This window comes from Podarcis pityusensis (genome assembly GCF_964106645.2).
Source record: "Podarcis pityusensis genome assembly, chromosome: 8".
NCBI lineage: Eukaryota > Metazoa > Chordata > Lepidosauria > Squamata > Lacertidae > Podarcis > Podarcis pityusensis.
In genome coordinates, this window is record NC_138033.1 from 61,760,957 (window position 1) to 61,786,037 (window position 25,081).

Consider the following 25,081-nt stretch of genomic DNA (forward strand, 5'->3'; position numbering starts at 1 on the left):
TGCTTGCTTGCTTGCTTGTCGGTCGGTCGGTTCAACTGATTGCACACCTAGGCTCCACTTCTAGGGGAGCTGGAGCTATACGGTATTAGTTTTTGGACCACTGCATTTCTAAAAGGAAGAAAAGCACCTGGACTGTGGCCTGGTTTTATCAGATTGAAAGTTACTTTTAAAGGAATGTCATTTTGTAAAAGCAGTTTAAATGCTTGTTCCTTTGTTGTATTTTTCAGAGGTATAGATAAAGCGTGTAAATCTCTTTGATGTAGTTGAAAAAGTCATTGAAGAAAGAAAATGTTTGAAGTGTTTATATTGAAGGTATTGTGGCTTTTTGGCAAGTTTTAGCATATGAATGTTCATTTCTGAGCATAAACCTTGCAGTGTTTTCATAGGACTCTAACTATGGCTTACTTATTCATTAGATTGAAAATCCATGGTGCTTTTGGGGCTACATAAAAGGAGGTGGAAGTATTGTAGAAAACGAAATGGAATATAAAAAACTTCAATCTGAAATGAATCTGTTCTATAATAAATTCCACAGATATGTGGATGATATCAAGCCATCTGTATTGGAAAAGGGCCAGGTAATTTTATGTACTTTATTTGCTTTAGTGGATATGAAATTGAAGAGGGGGAAAGGGAGGCTAGTGTTGGGATATTAATTCTACTTTCAATGCTAGTCCTACTCAGAGGAGACCCGTTGAATGTCATGAACATGACTTACTTTGGTTCATTAATTTCAGTAGTTCTATTATGAGTGAACCTCGTTGGATACAACCTTTTGTGAAAGCACTGGATGACTTTAACAACAATGCAGGACTCAGCTAAAATGATCATCCAGCCTCTGCTTATAATATTATACAGTACATTTTATATTTGGGTTTAGCTACTTTTGGAAGTTTTTCTAGATAAATTGTCATATTTCTGCCACCTTTTGGGCACTGTATGAAATATAAAGCATGAAATATATACAGTGGTGCCCCGCAAGACGAATGCCTCGCAAGACGGAAAACCCGCAAGACGAAAGGGTTTTCTGTTTTGGAGGCGCTTCGCAAGACGAATTTCCCTATGGGCTTGCATCGCAAGACGAAAGCCCATAGGGAAATGCTGGCGGTCGGGAGCAAAGACTTTCGCCCACAGCCGGCCTTCAGAAGAGGACCTCTTCTGAAGGCCGGCGGGGGGCAAAAGTCTTTGCTCCCCCCCGCCTGCCTTCCCCCCGCCTGCCCCGGGCGATCTTAAAATGCTGGCGGGCGGGAGCGAAGCGTTCGCTGCCGACCCCCAGCATTTTAAAATCTCCCCGGGACAGCAGAGAAGTCTCTGCTGTCCCGGGGAGATTTTAAAATGCTGGGGGTCGGGAGCGAAGCGTTCGCTCCCGACCCCCAGCATTTTAAAATCTCCCCGGGACAGGGGGAGATTTTAAAATGCTGGGGGTCGCTGCCGACCCCCAGCATTTTAAAACGCTGTTCCGAAGCGGGGCGGGGGGCGGGAACACCTGCCCCAGCCGCCCCACTTCGGAACGCTGTTCCGAAGCGGGGCGGGGGGCGGGAGCACCTGCCCCAGCCGCCCCACTTCCGAACGCTGTTCCGAAGCGGGGCGGGGGGCGGGAACACCTGCCCCAGCCGCCCCACTTCCGAACGCTGTTCCGAAGCGGGGCGGGGGGCGGGAGCACCTGCCCCAGCCGCCCCACTTCCGAACGCTGTTCCGAAGCGGGGCGGGGGGCCGGGAACACCTGCCCCAGCCGCCCCACTTCGGAACGCTGTTCCGAAGCGGGGCGGGGGGGGCGGGAACACCTGCCCCAGCCGCCCCACTTCGGAACGCTGTTCCGAAGCGGGGCGGGGGGCGGGAACACCTTCTGAAGGCGGGCGGGGGGCGAAAGTCTTTGTCCCCCCTGCCTGCCTTCCCAGGGGCTTTTAAATCGCCCCGGACAGCGGAGAAGTCCTCCGCTGTCCGGGGCGATTTTAAAATGCCGCCCGCCAGCATTTTAAGATCGCCCGGACAGCGGAGAAGTCCTCCGCTGTCCTGGGGTTTTTTAAAATGCTGGGGGTGGGAAGAAAAGCCCTTGTCCCCCCCCCCCAGCCTTCAGAAGAGGTCCGGGGACAGACTGTCCCCGGACCTGGTCTGAAGGCGGTTTCCCTAGGAACGCATTGATTGATTTTCAATGCATTCCTATGGGAAACCGTGCATCGCAAGACGAAAAACTCGCAAGACGAAGAGACTTGCGGAACGAATTAATTTCGTCTTGCGAGGCACCACTGTAGCACATTACTGGTACATGTAGTTTTTTCCTATTGGTTTGCCTTAAAAGGTAAAGGTAAAGGTACCCCTTCCCGTACGGGCCAGTCTTGACAGACTCTAGGGTTGTGCGCTCATCTCACTCTAGAGGCCGGGAGCCAGCGCTGTCCGCATACACTTCCGGGTCACGTGGCCAGCGTGACGAAGCTGCTCTGGCGAGCCAGCGCAGCACACGGAAACGCCGTTTACCTTCCTGCTAGTAAGCGGTCCCTATTTATCTACTTGCACCCGGGGGTGCTTTCGAACTGCTAGGTTGGCAGGCGCTGGGACCGAGCAACAGGAGCGCACCCCGCCGCGGGGATTCAAACCGCCGACCATGCGATCGGCAAGTCCTAGGCACTGAGGTTTTACCCACAGCGCCACCCGCGTCCCATTGGTTTGCCTTATATTCCATCAATTGTCTGCTAATCTCATGTAGAGTTTGTGTCAAATGAGAATGGATGTTTCTTTTTCAGGTTTGTGCTGTTTATTGTCAGGAAATGAAATCCTGGTGCAGAGCTGTTGTTAAATCAATCATATCATGTACAGATTATTACCTTGCTGAGTGTTTCCTTGTGGATTATGCCAAGAGTGTTCCTGTGAAAACAGACCGGTATGCTTTAATTATACTAAAGGCAAAGGTTATACACAATGAGAGTACTGCAACCTGGGACTAGCAAGCCCTCTGGAACCTGGAAGGTACGATCAGAAGGTTAATGTCGTGTTCTATCACACAAGCCCACTGAGTTTGTATGATCCTTCTGATAGACCAAAGTGTATGGAGTTGTAAACTCCTACATTCAAATTTAATCTTAACCTTTAACTTGCTGGCTGGTCCGGGGCAAGTTTGTCTTAATCTTTCTTCACATTCACTTCACCCAGGAAGCCCCCAACGTAGGCACATTTAACTTTTGCACATTCAGCTTTAAGCACACGACAAAATAAAAATAAAAAGGGGCAGAGTTCCAGGAAAAATGACTTTGGCAATCCTACTTGCCACTGAACCCAATGGGTTTTGACTATATGCGATTTTGGCTTTAAGTGCAATCCCTGGAAGGTAGCCCCCGAGTAAGTTCCGGGCTTACTGTAACAGCAGACAGACTACATTGCCCGCCTATCAAGGACAACAAGCAACACTCTGTTATTTACAATTTATGCTTTGTTTATAATTATAGTGGCCACTGTGGTGCCTTTGTGACATTTTGGAATACAAGTTGCATTATTCCTGACCGTTGGCCATGCTGGCTCTGGCTGGTAGAAATTGTAGTTCTGAACACCCAGAGGGCACAACATTAGCTACCCCTGGCTTATAAAGTATTAATTTATGTTAAAGGGTTTATTTTTCTGAAATTTCTGTTTTCAGGATTTGTGTTGCCTTGGAATCATTTATGAGATTACCCTACAGAGCAATGAAATTTAGACTGTATGGTACAAAACCGGCCACACTGCGTGTCAACTACTATAACGACAAGGCCAAGATAGTGTAAGTACATTTTGCAAGGTATTATGTAAAAGCGTTCTATATTATTTTGGGTTTCTGTAGGACAAGTATTAGGACTTGTAATTTGGGAGAGACATCACCTTGCCGACAAAGGTCCATATAGTTAAAGCTATGGTTTTCCCAGTAGTGATGTATGGAAGTGAGAGCTGGACCATAAAGAAGGCTGATCGCCGAAGAATTGATGCTTTTGAATTATGGTGCTGGAGGAGACTCTTGAGAGTCCCATGGACTGCAAGAAGAGCAAACCTATCTGTTCTTAAGGAAATCAGCCCTGAGTGCTCACTGGAAGGACAGATCGTGAAGCTGAGGCTCCAATACTTTGGCCACTTCATGAGAAGAGAAGACTCCCTGGAAAAGACCCTGATGCTGGGAAAGATGGAGGGCACAAGGAGAAGGGGGCGACAGAGGACGAGATGATTGGATAGTGTTCTCAAAGCTACCAGCATGAGTTTGACTAAACTGCGGGAGGCAGTGGAAGACAGGAGTGCCTGGCGTGCTCTGGTCCATGGGGTCATGAAGAGTCGGACACGACTAAACGACTAAACAACAACAATTTGGGTGACATTCCATGTAGCTACAAGGAGAGCCTGTGAAATTTTCCTATTTTATATTTACTAGGGCCCCATATTTCTTGGTATAAATGTCACTGAGGCAGACTTCATATCTATCCAGTTTGTTTCATTCTCTGAGAAACATTTTGAAGTGAAAGAGTACCTCACAAATGTATAATACGTCTTTATATGCTTATAATAGTGCCACAGTAAAGTAGTCATGTGTGCTTTTTTGTAGCCCTGCTAACCGCTGGGATATAGCAGCTATCCACTACTTCCAAAATCTCCTGAATGGTAAGAAAACATAAGGAATAGCATATTATATAATTCCAAATGTATGGGCTAATCTGTTAAAATGTTGAGGTTTTTTTTAAAAATCCACCAAAAGGCTGGGTTTGGAGACTATAGCTGAGTTGCAGAACAGCTGGCTATCTGCAGATGGTTCCATGTTCCGTTTCTAATATCTAAGGGAAATGCCTGTCTGAAACCCTGGAGAGCCACCAGTGTACCAGTCACTGGAGAAGGAGTTGGATGAGCCAACAAATTGACTCAGTATGGTGTAAGGCAATGTCTTTCTTAGATAACTGTGTCTGAAGTAAAGAATATTAGTGTACTTAATGTTTGGTACAAATCAGAATAACAGAAAAGTGGCATTATTGGTAATTCATAGAATTGTGGGGTTGGAAGGGACCCAAGGGTCATCTCATTCAACCCCCTGCAATGCAGGAATCTCAGCTAAAGCATCCATGACAGATGGCCACCCAACCTGTATAAAAAACATATTAAAAATGATACCTACTTGCTGAAACTTAGCAGTTCACAAATTAATTGTTGAACAGGTTCAAAGCCCACTGGCCAGGCAGAATTGTCATAACCCCCCTGTCATTATTCTGATGTCACAACAGGGAGATCCTTTAATGCTGAATGGTAATAAACTTTTGTAGAATTCAACCACATTGTAATTACACACACATCATAGGATTTTAAAGTTTTATCTTGCTTGCAGATGTCTAGCAACTCGACTTACATATGCACAGAAATAAAATGTATCTATTTCTAGCTTCACTGGAGTAAAACTGATCAAATATTTTGAGAATCATTTCTAACGGGTTAACTATCTGTTAATGGCTTCCCAAAACGTTTGCTTATTGCATTACCTTACTCCAATCAAGGGGCTGCTTATAACTTTTGATTCTTTGGCAAGAATGTAGAAAATCAGTTGTTGTTGCCTCCCCTCTGATATTTCATCCATTTGGCTTAATCAAGAAAGACCTATTGTGGGGAAATGTAGAAATTAGAAGACCTAATTAATGCTCCATTTATTTTTGTTTCTAGCAACCACCAAGGTGGAGGCCAAGTTATGTGCTGTTGAAGAAGACAGTTTTGATGTTGATCTCTATGTCACAATAAAGGAAGAAAAGGTAAGCCAGTCACCTTTACAATTCTGTTCATGTATAGTATTTTGAAACAGACATCCAGTTTGCCAGGGTGAGTGGCAGCATCTGTCCCTCTCTACTGATGGGGAGTAACATTCTGCCACTCAGCTTCCCTTCTTGTATGCACCTCTTTGTATATGTTTTAAAAAGTAGATCCTTTAAAATGATAGCAGGGGTTGTATAGGGTGATGACTTGCTTTTTTGATAGAAGAGGCTCCTGCCCAAAGCCTCTGAGGGTCCAAAGTAAGCAAGGATGCTAGGACACAGGCAAAAACCCTACAAGCATTGGCAGGTAGTCTAGAGGCAGACCTGCAGTAGGTGGGTCAGTTCTGGATCCAGTCTTTGGGTGAAAAAGGCTGCTCCCCTCTGGCTTAATAGAATTACATGGCTTGCCCTTATGCCGCAGCTGATGGGAAGATTCTTTGTGCACATGGCAAGCTACTTTAGGTGATAGTAGCTGCCTTATAAAACTATTTCAGGTACCTCCCAAATTATGTTAGTAATTTTTATCTTTGCCATTAGTAAAAATGTGCCCCCTTTATGCTAAACCATCACATGCATGAAATCTGTTTTCTTCATAGATATGTGTGAATGACGATCTTCTTGCCAAAAAATTTGCTTTCTATGAGGCACCGAAGAGTACAACAATTAGTGCTGTGGAAGACCAGAAGAGAGAAACGCCATTAAGCCTTGAGCCTCTTTCAGAGGAGATCAATCCTGCACTTGTTCTGTGGCCAATGTTGTTGCAAGCCAAGGAAACAAAGGCTTTTGAAACTTGTGAGTATGACAGATCTGCTTCCCAAATGAATAGACAGGATGGAGGATAGTGGCAAGGGTGCTCAGCTGTTCCTCTCCTTGCTGCTTTTCCTCTACAGCTCCTACCCCACTTGTTCCCTCAACCCAGTCTGCACACATACTGGCATAGTACAGATCCATGGGGTGGGCCTTTGCTGTTCACCTGGCTTCTCAGTACTGGAACTGCTGTCATTTATCAGAGGAGGGGCAGCACAGCATGGCAGTCAGTGCAGGTGTAGCAGCAGAGCCAGTCAGATGCTCCTATGTGACACCAACCTCAGCTTGCCCCTGTCCCTCAGTAACTAGCAATGACCCTGAAGTTGGTAAGCAGCACCATCCTGCTGTGCTCCACAGACTGTTACTGACAAAAGAACCTAAAAGAGAGGAAACCTGATCATACTCCTCAACCAATGAAAGCTTCAAGGTGATTAATGTTCACTTAAGCATACCAGGTGACTGCTCAAAGGTGGCTGAATTTGTCAAAAAGTGTTTGTTGAGATCTCTTTGATAACCACACAAACAGTTACTCCATCCTTCTACCTTTTGAAACTCTGTATGGAAACAAATGAGATTTGAAAAGTGAAGAACTTACATAAATTCCCAAATCTGGAAGATCTTCCATCTTAATAAGTTGGATTGCTGGTACTCCAGGGTTTGGTATACTGCCCTTCTTGAAAAAATATCTCATAAACAAAAATAGCTAAAGGAACTGCTCAAATGATTTATTTTTATTTTTTTCTGTATGTCATAGTTTTATTTCTTATATGTGTCACCAGTATATGGAAATGTCTGGCACATCTAAGACTTCAGAGAACCATTTTCCTCAATAATGATGGAATGCTACAGGTGGAGAATACTTTTATTTTTAAAAGGAATTTTGTATAAGTCAATACTTTATTATCCCTTTGGAGCTGCACTGTATCTTTGTACTTTTGTCCTTCCAGGCTGTAACACTTTATAGTTTATATTTTTATTTGGTTTCTTTCATTATGTTTGCACTTTTTAACAAAACCAAGAAAATACTAAGTAAAAGAAACGTACATAGAGGAGAAAACGCAAGCTTGATGTGATAATGTCTCAAATTGGCATTATTACACTTTAAGCAAATAATGAAACATACTGCATTTTATTTCTTTTAGGTGCTTCTGCTTCTGATGATGTTAAAAAAACAACTTGCAATAATTTGCAGGAAACTGATTTAGCCAGTGAAGAAACAGAGCCAGTGAGTGATTGTAGCATTTTTCACAAGGGATTGAAATTGAAGATTTGTAAAATCCTTAAGATAATCTAAGACCCAGTATTATGACTGGGCAGAGAAAAGTGGCTTGCCTGAAAAGGGCAGCAAACATGAGCTATTTATTATTTAATTAAAATTAAATATGTTGTTTACTATTCAAATAATACTTGGGGAAAGTTGGAACTGGCTCAGTGCGCTGCTTTGAGCATTGCTTGAAGTATATGTGTACAGATTCACCTGTATGCGTTACTGCTGTTAGCCCCTCTTACACAGTGCTTGTGACATGACTGTTGGTAAGTGCTTCAGCTTTCAACATGCCCCACCAATTCCCAAATGCTTCCGTATTTGTTTTCTCTCTTGGGGAGGTGTCTGATTGTAATTAGGCTGGGGGCAGTCGGGGGCAAAGAGTTAAGGCCCTCATTCTTCTCGTGCCATTGTCCTGAACTGTGGACAAACCATACTTACAAGCCATGGTTTGTTGTTGATTTATAAACCTTGGCTTACATTAATCATGGCTTAATGTTTTGTGTGAACCCAGCCGTAGTCTTGCTACTCTGTTCTTAGTCACCTCATTCATAACTGGTGACCAACAAATCAGAAGCTCAGAAAAGCGGGTGGAGCCGGAGGAATACCTTTTAAGTATTCTTGGTCATATGACCTGTCTACCTCCAGTGGGGAGCCTTAACCCATAGTTGCCTTGGAGTTCTCCAAACACTAATCCAAGAAGGAGCCGTCACACCAAGTATTCAGTGCTCTCTTCTTTGACAAATTGTGTATGTATAGATAGGATGGTGAAGGTTAGTTGCAAATCAACTTCACAGCTGAGCCACATGGCCAGTGGCGGAGGAAGAGGAGTTCAGGGGGAGTGCACCGCCCCCGGCAGCGCGATCCTGGTGGGGTGCCATCGCGGCTATGCGCCACGCCCCCGAGATGTGCACCAGCCTCGCCCCCGCCTGCTCTCCGCGCCCCCCCCCCCGGTGCCGGAGCATGAAGCTCCACTACTGCACATGGCTTTGAGATATTGCTACTGATGCTGCAATAGAGGGACGGAAGAGTAGCTTGATACAATCGCTTGTAGATGTGTTTTGTGTTGTGGGCGAGAAAGGCTGCATTTTACTGTGTTCCAAAGCAGTGCAATGTGCCTTACTCTCCATTCTAGTCTCATAGTGAAGTAGCTCCAGCCAGAAGCACAGAGGTGCCCTGTTTCCTAGGTCATAATTAACATAACCCTGGGATGTTTTTGTCTGCTTACTTAGGCTGTAATGGTGCCGGTTCCTCCTTTAAAACAAGGCATAACTGTTTCCTTGCAGGCGGATATACAAACAGACAGGTTTGTTTTCACCTCTAAATATTCGTATTTCCTTACATGGGCAAGGGGCTGAACCTATATGTAAAATAAAAATAAACTTGCTGATTGGCAATTTTCGAGCACAATTAATCTGTTTAAATGTAAGTAGTTTGACTCATTTGTTCACTTTCCTGCACGGGAAGAAGGTGTGTCTTCTGTTGGCATATTTGTGAAGATAAGATAAAGTCATTATTAAATTCTTTATTCAGTTGCCATAAGTAATATATTTCTGGTTGATAATTAGTTCGCTTCCAGTATATCTTGCTTTTTTGTGCTTTTCATCATTCCCACTGTGGCTGGGATCCACGCAGTCCTGTGTGTGAGCAGGAGGTATTTCCAGTCACATGTGGGTTAGGGACATTGTCAGCTGGCACAAAGGCTGTCATGTAAGGACCCCCCCCATGTGCGCCCCCCACCCCACAAAATCCCCAGCTCACATATATTCCACATGCAGCCAGTATTTATACAGGCATGAGTAAAGTTTTGTCAAATGATTGTGTGTTTCATTTTAGCACCTTATGTAAGGAAACTACTAAAACACAAGAAATGGAGAAAGATCTTTATGAGAAAAATATTGGTGTGAAGTAAGTTTTCTTTTATCTTCCTTTTGAAGTTATACAAATACTACATAAATGGAAATGCTACCTTGAGACTGAGTTTTTAAAGGTGTTTTATAATAAAATGGCATAAGCTCTCATAGGCAGCAACCTCCTTCATCAGATGCTGAGTTGAAACATGAATATTTTGTTATATTAATAGGTCAGGCAAAAAGAAGCAAAGTGGATCTCCTACAATGTCTGCAATGTTTATAACTTTCACTCTTGTATATGGCTCATTACTTAGAGCCAGATTTAACTGGGTTGTCACTAACTAAATTCTACTACTGAAAGACAGGGACTAAAGTTAGTTGTACTAATTACCGTATTTTTTGCTCCATAGGACGCACTTTTTCCCCTCCAAAAATGAAGGGGAAATGTGTGTGCGTCCTATGGAGCGAATGCAGGCTTTCGCTGAAGCCTGGAGAGCGAGAGGCATCGGTGCGCACCGACCCCTCTCGCTCTCCAGGCTTCAGGAAGCTATCCGCAAGTCTTGCAAGCCCGGTGGGAGTTCCCGCGGGCTCACAAGGCTTGCAGGCAGCAGCCTGCAGCCCCGGCGAGTGTCCGCAAGCCTTGCGCGCCCGGCAAGAGGTCCCGCCGAGCGCGCGAGGCTTGGGGCGGCAGCCTGTCGCCCGAAGCACGGGGAGCCCTCCGGAGGGCTCCCCGTGCTTCGGGCGAGTGTCTGCAAGCCTTGCGCGCCCGGCAGGAGGTCCCGCCGAGCGCGCGAGGCTTGGGGCGGCAGCCTGTCGCCCGAAGCACGGGGAGCCCTCCGGAGGGCTCCCCGTGCTTCGGGCGAGTGTCTGCAAGCCTTGCGCGCCCGGCAGGAGGTCCCGCCGAGCGCGCGAGGCTTCGGGCGGCAGCCTGTCGCCCGAAGCACGGGGAGCCCTCCGGAGGGCTCCCCGTGCTTCGGGCGAGTGTCTGCAAGCCTTGCGCGCCCGGCAGGAGGTCCCGCCGAGCGTGCGAGGCTTGGGGCGGCAGCCTGTCGCCCGAAGCGCGGGGAGCCCTCCGGAGGGCTCCCCGCGCTTTGGGCGAGTGTCTGCAAGCCTTGCGCGCCCGGCAGGAGGTCCCGCCGAGCGCGCGAGGCTTGGGGCGGCAGCCTGTCGCCCGAAGCGCGGGGAGCCCTCCGGAGGGCTCCCCGTGCTTCGGGCGAGTGTCTGCAAGCCTCGCGCGCCCGGTGGGAGGTCCCGCCGAGCGCGCGAGGCTTGGGGCGGTAGCCTGCAGCCCGAAGCAAGCGAGGCTTGGGGTGGCAGCCGCGGCGGGGGGGGGGATTTTTTTTATTCATTTCCCCCCCCCCAAAAAAAAACGAGGTGCGTCCTATGGGCCGGTGCGCCCTATAGAACGAAAAATACGGTAATTTCAGTGAGTCTGATCTGAGTACAACTTGGTTGAATACAATTCCTCATATTCTTGCTGGTGGTAGTAGTCAGTCAAAATTTGTGCTTTCTAGCAGCCCTGAGCCTCCCATAGAGCTGATGTAACTATTCACTGAGGCAATCAGCAGATAGAGTGTCTTCTGTCTGGATGTTTTATATAAGGTGCAAACTATGCAGTAAATGTTTTTGGGTGAAACTGACTTGGTATCTGATGGATGTTTTTAATTGCTAAACAGATATTTGTTCAAGATACTTAGTTTATCAATTCAAAACAAGCATTATTATTTGATACTAGCCTAGTAGTCTATTCCTTATGCTAAATATAGATTGGAGCGGCCCAGATGCAAATCCTTGCTCAGCCATAAAGCTTACTGACTGATTGGCCAAGGTAATCACCTCTCAGCCAGCCATGATGCCTTTGCTCTTTGTCCTCAGTTGGAGGCAGTAATGCTTCCAAATACCAGTTGCTGGAAATAACAGGAGAGGAGAGTGCTCTTGTGCTCATGTTTGGTTCCTTGATTTCATACAGGCATTTGGTTGGTGACTGTGAGAACAGGATGCTGGACTAAATGGGCCATTGTCCTGATCCAGCAGGCTATGTTCAGCTCACAGGGTTGCTATGAGAATAATAAAAAAAAAATAACTATATATGCCATCCTGAGTTCTTTGGGAGAAGGGCTGAATAAAAGTGTAATAAATAAAGGATTTTAAGTTGGCATGTGGTGACAAAGTTTTTTTAAAAAAGCAAACTTGTATATTTTCAGGCTTCTACAATTTTTAAATCCTTTGAAAGCTGTTGATGGACAAGATGAGACTGAGGTATTTCAATTAACTGTTGCTTTTGGCAGATCATAAACACTTTTGGATTGTTAGTGCCATTTGAATATATAAATGAGCTTTTAGAATTTTGGTTTGTTTATCTAGTTTTTTGAATCGATACATAGTGTACCTACCACTTCAGAAATTGCTACACACACACACACACACCCCTATTTCACAAATTTCTGGATGATCTCAAAACTGTCCACTAATAATGTGCTTTCCAGATTGGAACAGGAGGACTATTTGAAAATAGAAAGCAATTTGGGGTTATCTTGGAATTTGATAGCTGAAGGTTGAATATCTTTCAGAGTCCTAATTGTAGCACTGGTATTCATGAAATCTTAGTGATCCCATAAAAGACATAAATTGTTTTGTGCTTTTTCCTAAAGAAACAAAAATATGGAAACATTTGCAGTGAGGTAGAACATTTTAATGCAAATCATCATGTATCCTGTCTGTTGCAAACTTGTGTTTGTTACCTTTAATTTTAGAAGCTACAAATGAATAGCAGTGCATTCTGTCCTGCTGTCCTTAATAAAAATATGGAACCGTGTTTATCTCTTGAAACAGCACCACTGTTTCCAACTCTGAAAAAGGTAACATTCACTATATGATATATAAAAGCAGGGGTTGTGTATTTGATTAAATTCCTCTAATACTGAAAGCTCAAAATTATTTTTTGAAGTTGAGCATGCTCTAAAAATAGCACTTGTTTCTACTGCCATCTTCTGCATAATAGAATGTCAATTTTGGAAGAGGGCATGGAAGACCGAGGCAGCAGTCCTACACACTTAAATGGAAGAAAGTCCCACTGAACATGATGGGGCTTGCTTTTGAATAGGGATTGTACTGTAGGATTGTCCTGTGAGTTTCAAATTGCTGCTTTACCATGAAGCTCACTAGATAGCTATGAGCAAGCACCTTGCACTAAGCAGCCTGACAGGATGACCATGAGGATAAAATGGTTCAAAGTGACACATTGTAATAATATGTCCTAATCCCATAGATATGGCAACTTACTATCTCTGAACAACAACTATGAAGCTTTGCAAAGCAGAGCAAGCTAGCTGTTGATACTCTGCCCATAGCTGTCAACGTTTTCCTTTTTAAAAGGGAAATTCCCTTATTCCAAATAAGATTCCTCGCAAGAAAAGGGAAAAGTTGACAGCTATGACTCTGCCCGTCCCGCTTTAATACATCTTATGCTAGTGGAAATAATACATTTTAAATATGATGTAGCCCATACCCAGAAATTGCATTGCTTACGGCTTTTTACCCATTTGTTAGCAGCAGATCTGATGAGCAACTCAAAAAGGTTTAATTGGTAATTAAGGCTACAACTGTGTGCTTGTTTGCACTCAGGTGCCGCTTGTTTCAGTGGAATTTGTTAGCTTGGCAAGGAATTGTTTTCCAAGACTATTAATAGTTATAACTGTGTCTGCTTAAAACTTGGTCCTGACCATAGCTGGTGCTTCTCCAACCCCTGCCACCCCTTAATGCTGTATTGATTTCTCATATACAGAATATTCAATAACCCAGACTGTTTAAACCACATGCTGTCAGCCATATGTAGGCTGTCAGCCAGTGAGTCAGTATACACCTGTAGTGGGTCACCTGGGCATACACAGGTCGTGGTCTCCACGGAGATTCTGCAGGAAGCAACTCACATTGCTCCCGTGTTAACAGGAAAACTGTGGCTGTGTACATAGTGTAGCATGATTTGATCATCTCCCTAAGACCGATTCTTCTATTTTAAGCAAATATATAAATACAGTTGATGCACTTTTTCTCCTGGTAGGAACTTCTAAGGAATCAGTTCCCAGGACCTAATCATGTACAGTCTTATTCGTGGCCACCAATAGCTCGCGGATGTGATTCAGTTATTATCTCTCCTGAAAACGATCCACTTCTATATCTTCTGCCAATTATTACATTTTTGCAGTCAAGAAGTTGCTATGTATCACTGCCAGCTCGGAGTGGTGTAAGTAGGATATTCAGTTTATTCCCAAATACCTTCTTTGTTGAAACCAAGTCTTGAAACCGTGTAGGCTTGGATTAAGCAGTCAGAATGTGTGGTGCTTTCTGTGGTTGCTTTTTGGATGTGGGCTCTGCATTTGAATGTGCATCACATCACTTCTGAATGGGACTATGAGTGGCAACAATCATCTTAGTCTCCAACCAAATGTAATGTAAATGGCCATTGTAACCATGTCTTAAGAAGCCGCTTAGAAATGCAGGAAATATAGGGAACGTGGGAATGCTCTAGCCTCTGATTTGAATGGCTAAGCCTAACCAGTTGCCTGCCTAGATAGTTGTATCTAGAGACCCTTAGTAGTAGATGTTTGAATGGGCTCAGCTCATCCAAAGCTAGCTGCAAGCAATAGAACATGAGATTAACTTTTTAAAAGTTGTGATAACCTATTCTTCCTAAGGGATGCCATAGAGTAAAGAGAAGGATCAAACTTTATCTGTGTAAATGCCTCTAGTTTGGGGGGCAGGGAGTTGACAGGGAGGGGGAACTAGAACCAAACAGGCTTTCTTCAGGCATGCATATTTGGCATTAACTAAATATGTATGGGGGGGCAATGAGAATGAGCATACTAGCTTTGTCCTGCCATTATTCTCATTTCCCTCCATAAGCTGGAGAATGACTGACTGGAGTAGGGAGCTTCCATGAGAGCAATGGCAAAAGGTTTGTCTGGAGCTAGTGTGCTGATCCTTTATAGCAGGCTTCCTCAAACTCTGCTCTCCAGATGTTTTTTTGCCTACAACTCCCATGATCCCTAGCTAGCAGGACCAATGGTCAGGGAGGGTGGGAATTGTAGTCTCAAAACATCTGGAGGGCTGAGGTTGAGAAAGCCTGCTTTATAGCATCCCCTTGCATGTTTCAGTTAATAACCAATGTGCACACTTCATGAGGGTTATGCACAGCAAGCCATTTGGAGGGCTGAGTAAGCATGCAGCAAAGAGCAGGCCTGAATGAGAGAGAGGAGTTTTATAGAAACAAGGCTGTTCAGAGTCTATATCACCATGTGATTTCCCCACTCCCTTCATGGATTTTAAATATCTTGGCTAGCTTGCATTACTTTGAACAGTGAGTTTTCTTTTTAAAGAGATTTTCTGACTGATAAACCTCTGATTCATGGAAATGTTTCTGCTCTTAGTATGAATTGATGTCTTGTGTGTGTACATAGCCAGTGGCATTAATCCTGTGCCCAGGACAGAAGAAAGCAGAACTGGTGTTTGAGTTTCTGGAAACTTACAGCCATTGTTCCAGGCCTATTCACCCAATATTGCTCTTACTAGGAACAAATAAGGAAGAAATACAGAGCACAAGAATTCCAAGAGGATGTAAGCATAACATGATCGTTAATGCTGAAAATATGATTGAATAAATTTATCTGGACCATAAGGGAATAACAAAATATAAAATGCAAATATGGTATAAAATCATACAGTAACATTAACTTATTAAAGTGGTCTATCACAAGTGTGACTAAATCATTCTTATACCGTTTCAGTGCCACAAAGCGAAAATGAAAATATTGCTTTAAATTGGCAATTCACATGAACTATAAAATCCATATAAAGATAACCAATTAACTGCAGTTTACCAGGACATGTAGACTTGGCATCTGACTTGTGTTATGTAGAAAAAGAGGGGAGGGGAGGGGAGAAGCTGAATTCATCAAAGCTAATTGGATTTCACATTCTTAATTTGTACCTTGCTATGCAGATTTTTGTTCCAGTTGATAAAGCAAGTTAGAGGGTTATTACTTTCCAATTGTCTGTAGCCCTAGAAACAGGAAGCTGCTTTTTAATACAGAATTGGTCTACCTAGCTTAGTATTGTCTACACCAGGGGTCAGCAAGGTTTACCTCGCCTGGGCCAGTTCACTCCAGCAGAGATCCCTCCTTTGGCCGGATTGCACACTCACGATTTCCGGTGTCTGCGTCTGCGCAGAGGCAATTTCCGGTGCTGCGGAAGCGAGTCGCCGTGCTGCGCCAGTTTAGCGCAGCACGCAGGGACTCGCCAAGCAGGCGGCTCAGTTTGGGGCAGCCCATGGGCTGGTTAAACGGCCCCCATGGGCTGCTTGTGGCCCATGGACCTTAGGTTGCCTACCCCTGATCTACACCTACTAGCAGTGGCTCTCCAGAGTTTGATGGGAATCTTCTTAACCCACTTGGAGATGCCAGCTCTTGAACCTGGAACTTTCTGATAGCAAAACACCTACTTTGTCACTAAGCTACAGCACTTCGTAAGTGCAAATCACTTCTAGGTAACATAACAGGAAAGCTTTCATAAACAAAAGAACAGGTTCTTTTTTCCCTTGGGTTGTCTGTGGGTCATCAATTATTAGCTAGCATGGGTGTAACTGGGATACAGGCTAGTAGTTTTTGATGGTACTTTATGCTTTTTTTGAGATTTCAACCAAATAATGTGACAACTTCCTTACAGGTGAGGTCCTTATAACAACCCCATATACCCTTCTGAGGTTGCTTGAATATCACAGTTTACTGTTCCTCAGGCTCTGCCATCTTGTGTTTGATGAAATTGATGTGTTGTTTGCTGAAGCCAACATAGAAGTAAGTGTGGGTTTTTGCACATGAGATAAATGTGCTAAGATAATGTGAACTCAAAGAATATTATAAAAAAGATACAATCTTGGTTGCCCCTAGCACAGATTGTGCTTTCCCCCAAAATAGTCAACTATACAGTATTGTGTATGTCAAATATACAGTGCTAAAAAGTTCTTCCTGGTGTGGAACCAGGGATTGCCTGTGAACCAAAGACCTAGTTCCACCCAAAGCAGCTAGTTGATTAGTACTGTAAGTTAACTGTCTTCCCATCACCAATTCTGCCTGTAGTTTACCCATAGTATTACTTTTAGCAGATGGAAAAGATAATGATGGGTGTTAATTCCTGTTTTATAGATATTTCGTATTCTAGAATATTACAAAACAGCCTTGAACGTTGAAGAGAAAGAAACTGCACCTCAGCAGATCGTTGCTCTCGGAAGGCACTGGAGCAAATACATAGAACGCTTAACCAAAGAGTTCATGAATGATCCGTATGTTGTGATCACATCCATGGAAGAAGCTGCCATATATGGCAAAGTGCAACAGGTAAAATATTAGGAGCTTTACAGCTCTCTTATATATTTGCTTTTGGATTGAAGACTAGGCTCTGCACAGGTTCACTAACTTTTCCAGGCACAAATTATAAGCACTGTGGCTTTTAAACTACTAAGTGGAATTTGGAGGTTGAGATTGGCTATGTACAGAACAAATCCAGTTGGTCAGACCTGTTGGTTAAGAAGCTGGAAACATTAAGGGTTATAATAAGAGTAACTTCCTCAGTTTTGAGAATAGCATCAAGAATGGTTCCTATGAAACCTGCTAGTTTAGCTATGATGTGCAAAAATAGGAGGATAAGAATGCTTATTATGTGTGTACGGTTTCTTGAGCTGGTTACTTGAAAGTAAGATTGAGAGGTGCTCATAAATTTTTCACAGAACAATTTCATGAATTTTCTATCCCAGAAGTGCTGATTAAACAAAAGGATAAATCAAACTATTGTGGAACCCCATCTTCATGTTAAATAGGGTTAATTCAGCCTCTCCATATAGAAGGTTGTAGCCAGTGCTAGTCCTACTCAGAGTAGACCTATTGACATTAATAGGCATGACTAATCTTGGTCCATCAATTTCAGTGGGCCTACATTAGGTAACATTGTTGGATACAAGCCATGGGTATTTTTATTCCCTAACATAAAGGGGAAGCAGAAGTGAAATACTTGGCTTTTATAAAGAGTGATTTAATTTAACCTGACACATTTGAACTACATGTGATTTCTAGGTGGTGCAGCTTTGCCTTGAGTGTGACCGAATCTCGACTTTACTGCAGTCATTGGACTTTACTCCTACTAATGTTCAGAAAACATTGATTTTCACCAGTTCCGTAGAAGAAACAGATATAATTTACAAGGTATTTCCCCCCTAAATGATACAGTCCAAATTGTTTAGAAAGAAAGATTCTCCTCTTTTCTATCCCGGTTAATGGATAAATACATAGCTGAAAAGGCAATAAGAGGGTGTTGCAAAAGGAAGAGGTTTTATTTCTTATTTGAAAAGCCAGCTTTTCTAAGCTTTGCATAAGGCATATGAAGTGTTGTCATATGTGAATCTCAAAGCAGGAAAAGCTAGTCACTTCCAGAAAAGGACTGGTTTCCTCCCCCCACCCCCCAGTGGTGAGATATACTCCAAATCTGGTATCCGTAGTCTTAAGTGGTCAATTGGCGATTTTAGGCACTTGAGCAACTCCCCTAATGACTTTGAACTTGCATTACTCAAAAATACCAATGCATTACAACAGAGCCAATCAATTATGATTAGTTGGCCCTTTGTAAAAGAATTGTGGGGTGAAAACCCGGACCCCAAATATTGCTTTCTCAGCCAGGATGCAAAATCTCAGGTACTCCAGGTGACACTGTTTTGCTACATCAGCAGATAAGGGTGTTTTGCATGCAACTCCAGCAGCAGGACTGATCAACGTTAAGGCATTGGCTGAGGTCCCACCCACATCGCTGCCACTTGCTGGCCCTGGTCCTCCACAACAGGAGCCCAGATCAAACATGAGGGGCAGGCAAGAGGCGTTGGCGGCGCCGGGACTGTCTGCCTATGGGGCTGCCTCAAAAGCAGCAAACAGAAACAGCTGGGGTTCAAAGGGCAAAGATTGATAACAGCACCCGAGCCCTTTCACTCTCATGAATACGGCTAACAACTCTTCAAAAAAACAAACAAACCTTTGCTTTTGAAGCTGTTACATTACTTTGTTTGCTAGAAATAAATATTGAACTTGAGGGGTAATTCAACTAGCTTAAAAATGTGGCAGAATGGTGTGCCTGTGTCAGAGAGACAGACAAGGAAAATAATAGGCAGGAGATGGTTGCCAGTGGCTTCTGAAACCACTGCTTGGTGTTTCAATGCTCCCCACTTTGGCACTGTTGACAAATTATACTGATGAAACGAAAGCTTTGGCTAACTCGGATAGATTTTTGCATTGAAGGACTCTGCGTGCCATTGAGTTATTCAAAATAAACCCCATATCTCATCATTCTTTAATTTGAGATAAAAGCAACTAAGATTAAAAAATCTACAGTGAAAGAAGTTTTCTTGCACTCAGGCTCTGCTTTGTCAGAGGCATGAAATCTTCGTTTGCAGGAATAAAAAATTATTAGGTAGGAGTTTGACAATGAGATTCAAAAAAATGCAGTTGCTGATAATGAGAGTTCACATGTCTGTTCAGTTGGTACCCTTTTTGCAGCAGCCAGCAGCTGATAGTGGGGCTAAGAGGAAGGAGTTCAGAAGTGGAAAGGAAAGGAAAAGACCAAGGGGCCAGCCTTGGTTGCCTGTGTTCTGAAACATCCCTGAAGGGAAGGACAAAAGTCCTGGTATGACTGATAAGGCTTTGCCTTGTTAGTGGAGTGTTCCCACAACAACCAAAGTCACTGTGTTGATTCCCTTGCTGCAGGGGATGTGTTGGGATACTGCCAGGGAGACAAAGTCCATCATGGCCCCCAAGCCAGCTGCCGGACGATCCATCGATCTCTGGTAGATACAGTATCGACAATTAGCGACACGAGTTTCCAGAAATAGCTTGCCACATTCCAGAGCTCATGCACACTCTATCAGCAGATAATTCACAGCAGAAGTTGCACGCAGGAGAGCATTATTTACAAGTTTTATTCAGCGTTGATCAGAACAAAGAAAAACATGACAGCCTGCATCAGTGTCTCCAGACACAGAGAGAGAAACGAAAGCAACAGAAAAAAATATACTTCCTGTGAACAGGAAATACGCAGACTCTGTGACTCACAGCCTGCTCCCTTTTAAGGTGGAACGGAAATATCCTAACAGGATGAACGTTTCTTCGAGCTGCAAAGCAGTAAGGCAGGCAACAGGGAAGGCACTTCTGGGTTGAAACAGCATAAATTGGCAACACAAGCAGTGCAGCAAAGTTTACAGAGGCAGCGTTTTCACTGCTGCTGATAGGTACAAGATCTTACCAAGGAATTGATAAGCATTCCAAATGAATTGGTCTTTGTCTCCTTATTTCACAAAAGGCCATGTATTTGTTTGATATATAAATGAATATAATCATCCAGGGACACATTAGCCTTCATTTAAGGGGTAAATGAAACTGACCCTTTAGACAGTGATGGCCAAACTTGGCCCTCCAGCTGTTTTGGGACTGCAACTCCCATCATCCCTAGCTAACAGGACCAGCGGTCAAGGATGATGGGAATTGTAGTTCCAAAACAGCTGGAGGGCCAAGTTTGGCCACCACTGCTTTAGAACGTAGAAAATAAAAGATGACTCATGACCAGACTTTTAATTCTGAATGTAGCAGTGTTCAATTCAGTTTGTTTGTTTGTTTGTTTTTTAAATCAGAGCATTGTTCAGTAATTATACATTTCTTTTGTAATCCACATTGTTTGAAACCATTCTCTTTTTTAATTAGGCAGTGGAGAGCACTTCAATATTTTGTTTGAAAATGCACCCAGACATTGGATTTCATTTTGATTATGTTTTAGAGCAATGGGAAAAAATTTTTAGCTCTGGCACACATGTTGTACTAGGTAAATATATTGTTTTTCTCACATATGCTTGCTCTAAAACCTTTGTCAAAACTATAGTGACTCTCAATCTCTTTCATTACAATTTAATTAGATGTATTATTTGCTATGTTATCATTAAACTGTTCAGATAATTATTGTCTCCCAAAGTGACTCACGTAAAAAAAAAAATTTAAAGGGGGGGGGGAGGTTGCCATCAGCTTTGCAGGCTACAGTTTCCAGTTCTAAGCACCCCATGTCAAGAAGCATATTGACAAATGAACATGTGCAGAGGAGGGCAACCAAGATGACTGAGGGTCTGGGAACCAGTTCTTATGAGGGAGTTGGGAAGGTTTAGCCTGGAGAAGAGAAGACTGAAAAGGGATACAATGGCCATCTTCAAATATCTGAAGGGTTGTCACATGGAAGATGGAGCAAGCTTGTTTTCTGCTGGTCCAGAAAGCAGGACATTAACAAATAGATTCAAATGACGAGAAAGGAGTTTCTGACTATACATTAGGAAGAACTTTCTGCGTGAAAGAGCTGTTTGACAGTGGAATGGACTCCCTCAAAATGTGACTAGATGGCCCTTTGGGTGCCTTCCAACTCTATGATTCTATGACTTTAGAAAGTGGTTGCCTCTCCTACCCTGGAGGTTTTTAAACACAGGTAAAATAACCATCCATCAGGTATTCTTTAGCTGTGATTCCTGTGTTTCAGGGGGTTGGATTAGCTCACCCTTGGGGTCCCTGCCAACCCTACAATTCCATGATTCTATAAAAAAACAAGACACGCTTGGGAAAGGGAGTGAAAGGAGAGTAGGTAGAGGAGGGAATTCATTCTTCAAGGTTAGAGCAAAGTGCTGAGCTACAAGCATTTATATCCAATTTAGACCCGGCTGGTTTCCCTTTGCCTGGTCATCTTGCTTAAATCTCTGTTTATGTCTTTTGTTCCTTGTGACTGATAGCTGAGGCCAGAGCATCCTTTTCCCTTGCTTCTGCAGCCCCAGGATAACAGGCAGTTGACATCCAGTATATTTTGGCAAGAAGGGAGGAAAAATGCCAGGTACAGTGGTACCTCAGGTTACAAACGCTTTGGGTTTCGAACTCCACTAACCTGGAAGTAGTTGCTCCAGGTTGCGAACTTTGCCCCAGGATGAGAACAGAAATCGTGCGATGGCTTCATAGCGGCAGCGGGAGGTCCCATTAGTGAAAGCGCGCCTCAGGTTATGAACGGTTTTGGGTTAAGAACGGCCCTCCAGAACGAATTAACTTTGTAACCCAAGGTACCACTGTATCTTGCAAAGGTTTTTCCAGTTTCAGACTTGGGGCAACATGGTATCAAGCAGATTATAGCAATTTATGTAACATAAAACCCGGCTAAGGATTAATCAGTTAACTAAAAAACAGGGAAATTATGATAGAAAAGTTCCTTGTTTGTCTACATCATTTTATGCTATTCCAAGTACTTCTGATTGATGATTTTTATACAGCCTGCCACATTGGTGCTTTTTATCATTACCAGTATTGTCATTTTAAATAGGAGAGTGATAGGAAAGTGATTTGCAGGAGCCCTCCTAGAACTTGAAAATCAGATGATGAGAAGTATGTGTTGGTTAGGAGTGAAGTAATAAATTAGTGTTGGTTTGGGACTAAATTAATGTTGGTTTTGCCTTGCAGTGGTTTTGAATTATATGTTTTTTGGTTTTGCTTTCCAGTTTTAACCGATGACTGCATAAGAACCTTAGGAATTACTGATGCAACTCGGGTCGTTCATTTCAGTTTTCCTGCATCTCCAAGAATTTTTGGTGCACGCTTATACTGTTTGTCTGATAACTTCCAAAACTCAGTTGGAAAGGTTTGTACAAACCAAATGAACTGTTTATGACTGCGGAAATTTCAAACAAAAAATCTCCCCTTGTTCCCCTGCCCCTCCTCTATCCTAAGATTCTGCCTGTGATCTTCATTCCTCCAGCTCCACCACTCTTGATCCTTCAATTTTTTTCTGAAAGCGGTTTTCCTGTTGTCTTAGTCCTCCTAACTGCTGACACTTTCTCCCAGAATGCTCACCTGTTTACCTCCAGGCCTATTTCTTCAGTGACATTAGATTAAACCCCTTTATTCCTAACTTAAATTAAATTTTAAGTGTGCAAGTCTATCTGCTGGGATTTTGATCATGTTGCCATTTGCTTCCCTTCCTCTGGTGTCTGCCCCACTGTCAAAATTTTGGTTGCAAGGTTATTGAAGAAGAGGAGTTTGGATTTGATATCCCGCCTTTCACTCCCCTTCAGGAGTCTCAAAGTGGCTAACATTCTCCTTTCCCTTCCTCCCCCACAACAAACACTCTGTGAGGTGAGTGGGGCTGAGAGACTTCAAAGAAGTGTGACTGGCCCAAGGTCACCCAGCAGCTGCATGTGGAGGAGCGGAGACACGAACCCGGTTCCCCAGATTACGTGACTACCGCTCTTAACCACTACACCACACTGGCTCCACCACACTGGAGCAGGGACACCTCTTTTACTTTTGTTGTTGATGTTGTTAACACCCATTATAATACCTGATAATAAAAACTGAAGGCAAATGTTGCATTTTCTCCCCCTTGCGAAGATTTCGTCTCTGGAAAAAGAACAGCCAAATGCAAAATCCATCTTGCTGTTGACAGAAAAGAGTGCACCCCATGCTGTTGGAGTAATGCATTATTTAAAACGCACAGAAACCAACATTCCACCTGAATTATGCAACTTTACATCTGGAGTGCTGGAGGCCAAAGAAGACAGAAAGAAAGGAAGACCTCTCTGTCGCTACCTTAAAGCCTATGGAGTTTGCAAGTAAGAAAATACCTGTTAACTTAGCAACTAGTTTCCTACCTTTAAAAAAAAAAGGGAAATGAAATTACTTATTCAATTCTTAAATGATATGATCACTTAATCACTTGGCAAAAGCAGATTGTCAGTTGTATGGCACAGGCATTCCTGTCAATGCTTTGCCAGGGCTATCCACCTGTTCCTCACCACCACATTTGGATAACGCAAGGCAGAGTGGTGGTGGTGGTGGTGGTGGGAGGAGGAGGAGAAATGGCTTGTTCTGCTCTAGAAGAAGAAAAAATGCACAAGGAAAGAAGTGGCTTAGAAAAAAGGTTCTGCCTTAAAATCCTGTGGAGAGGAAAAGGTTCCTTCAAGATTCTATGGTGTGAAATTTATAAGGTAGGGTTGTGGGAGAAGCTTGATGGACCATTGATCTCTTTGGAAAGATTGGCCCAAAATAAAGATTGAGTTCAGTGAAACAATTTTTTTAAAAAAATTAATAAATGTAGAAACAACTTTAGTTTTTTATATTGGGAAAATTCTTTCTTTTTAAGGAAAGATTTTATTTGATTTTGGCAGAAGTTTATTTAGGATATCTTTTTCTGTAGACAAAATTTATATAGTGTTCTGTGAAATTTTCCTTTTAAAATGACCTGCATATGATTTAAAAAAAAAAAAACTGGCATATTCAGACTATTCAAAAATGTATTTTTTACTTGTTCTCTGAGACTGTTACATTTATACCAGCACCCAGAGTCTGCATCCTTCAGCAGTAGCTGGAGAAGGCATAGAGACCTTATAAAGAGGAAAATGCATAACTTGTAGACCAGGCTTCCTCAACTTTGGCCCTCCAGATGTTTTGAGACTACAATTCCCATCATCTCTGACCACTGGTCCTGCTAGCTAGGGATCATGGGAGTTGTAGGCCAAAAACATCTGGAGGGCCGAGGTTGAGGAAGCCTGCTGTAGACAGTAGTATTGTGCATTAACAAAGAGAAGGCAATTCCTGGTGTGATTATTAAAGCACTTGGAAATGCGCATTCTGCATTTAGGCTGTCATTTTAACCTAAGTGCATGAGCTGTACCACCAAACTACAGTCCTTTCGATTTCTCCAGGGAATCTTGTAGAATTTAAGTGAGCCACCTCCTGTATGGATGGCTACTTTGGGGCTCACAGAAGTATTTTTTTTCTGAATTTATTTCTCATGGTGAACTGGTGTGCCCTAGTGTACAGTTTGGGAATTACAGCTCTTGAGTTTTATGAGTCCTGCATTCTGTAGTTTTTCCCTGCTTTCCACGGCAGTTACAGGGATGGTTGTCATTGGCTTCATTCTTGCAAGCAACCATAAGCCAGGGTCAGAAATAAGCCATGGCTTTCCATGAGCAGCCAGGGTACTCTTGCACAGAAGCTCCTGCTCTGCCTTGCCTGCCTCTGGAAGAAACAAGCATAGCCTGTGAGCTAATGCTCAGAGTCTGTTTCTCACCAAACAAATCACAATAAGTCAACCAAGGAGAGAAACATCCCACGAGTAGTGGGTCATATGTAGTGTTAAGCGAAACCTCATAGTCTGTCTCTTCCAGATGCAGACAGGCTGGCTGGAGTGGAGTAAAAGTTCTTTCAGCATTGGGTACTGGCATACTGCACAGGAAACTGTGGTTTATTTCTGGCTAGGGCTTACTGTTAAGTACAAAGCAGGCCAACAGATGCCATTTACAGGTGTCACCCCATTTAAGCATG

General features: G+C 43.4%; 1 protein-coding gene across 9 annotated transcripts in view; it reads left to right on the top strand.

Annotated features, from left to right (window-relative positions):
- Positions 1–25,081, top strand: part of TDRD12 (tudor domain containing 12) — an 84,120-nt gene that overhangs the window by 3,314 nt on the left and 55,725 nt on the right. For all 9 annotated transcript variants that reach the window (XR_013989584.1, XM_081016640.1, XM_081016643.1 and 6 more), the window contains exons 2-21: positions 228–312; positions 417–578; positions 2,742–2,878; positions 3,629–3,748; positions 4,556–4,611; positions 5,653–5,738; positions 6,335–6,530; positions 7,688–7,770; positions 9,042–9,115; positions 9,646–9,717; positions 11,867–11,921; positions 12,416–12,520; positions 13,723–13,905; positions 15,119–15,275; positions 16,383–16,510; positions 16,859–17,050; positions 17,783–17,911; positions 20,447–20,564; positions 22,258–22,397; positions 23,147–23,367. Coding sequence is in view for 8 of the 9 variants with exons in the window: in XM_081016640.1 (XP_080872766.1) it covers positions 289–312; positions 417–578; positions 2,742–2,878; positions 3,629–3,748; positions 4,556–4,611; positions 5,653–5,738; positions 6,335–6,530; positions 7,688–7,770; positions 9,042–9,115; positions 9,646–9,717; positions 11,867–11,921; positions 12,416–12,520; positions 13,723–13,905; positions 15,119–15,275; positions 16,383–16,510; positions 16,859–17,050; positions 17,783–17,911; positions 20,447–20,564; positions 22,258–22,397; positions 23,147–23,367 (2,438 nt within the window). In the remaining variant the exon portion in view is untranslated. The remainder of the gene's footprint in view (positions 1–227; positions 313–416; positions 579–2,741; positions 2,879–3,628; positions 3,749–4,555; positions 4,612–5,652; positions 5,739–6,334; positions 6,531–7,687; positions 7,771–9,041; positions 9,116–9,645; positions 9,718–11,866; positions 11,922–12,415; positions 12,521–13,722; positions 13,906–15,118; positions 15,276–16,382; positions 16,511–16,858; positions 17,051–17,782; positions 17,912–20,446; positions 20,565–22,257; positions 22,398–23,146; positions 23,368–25,081) is intronic.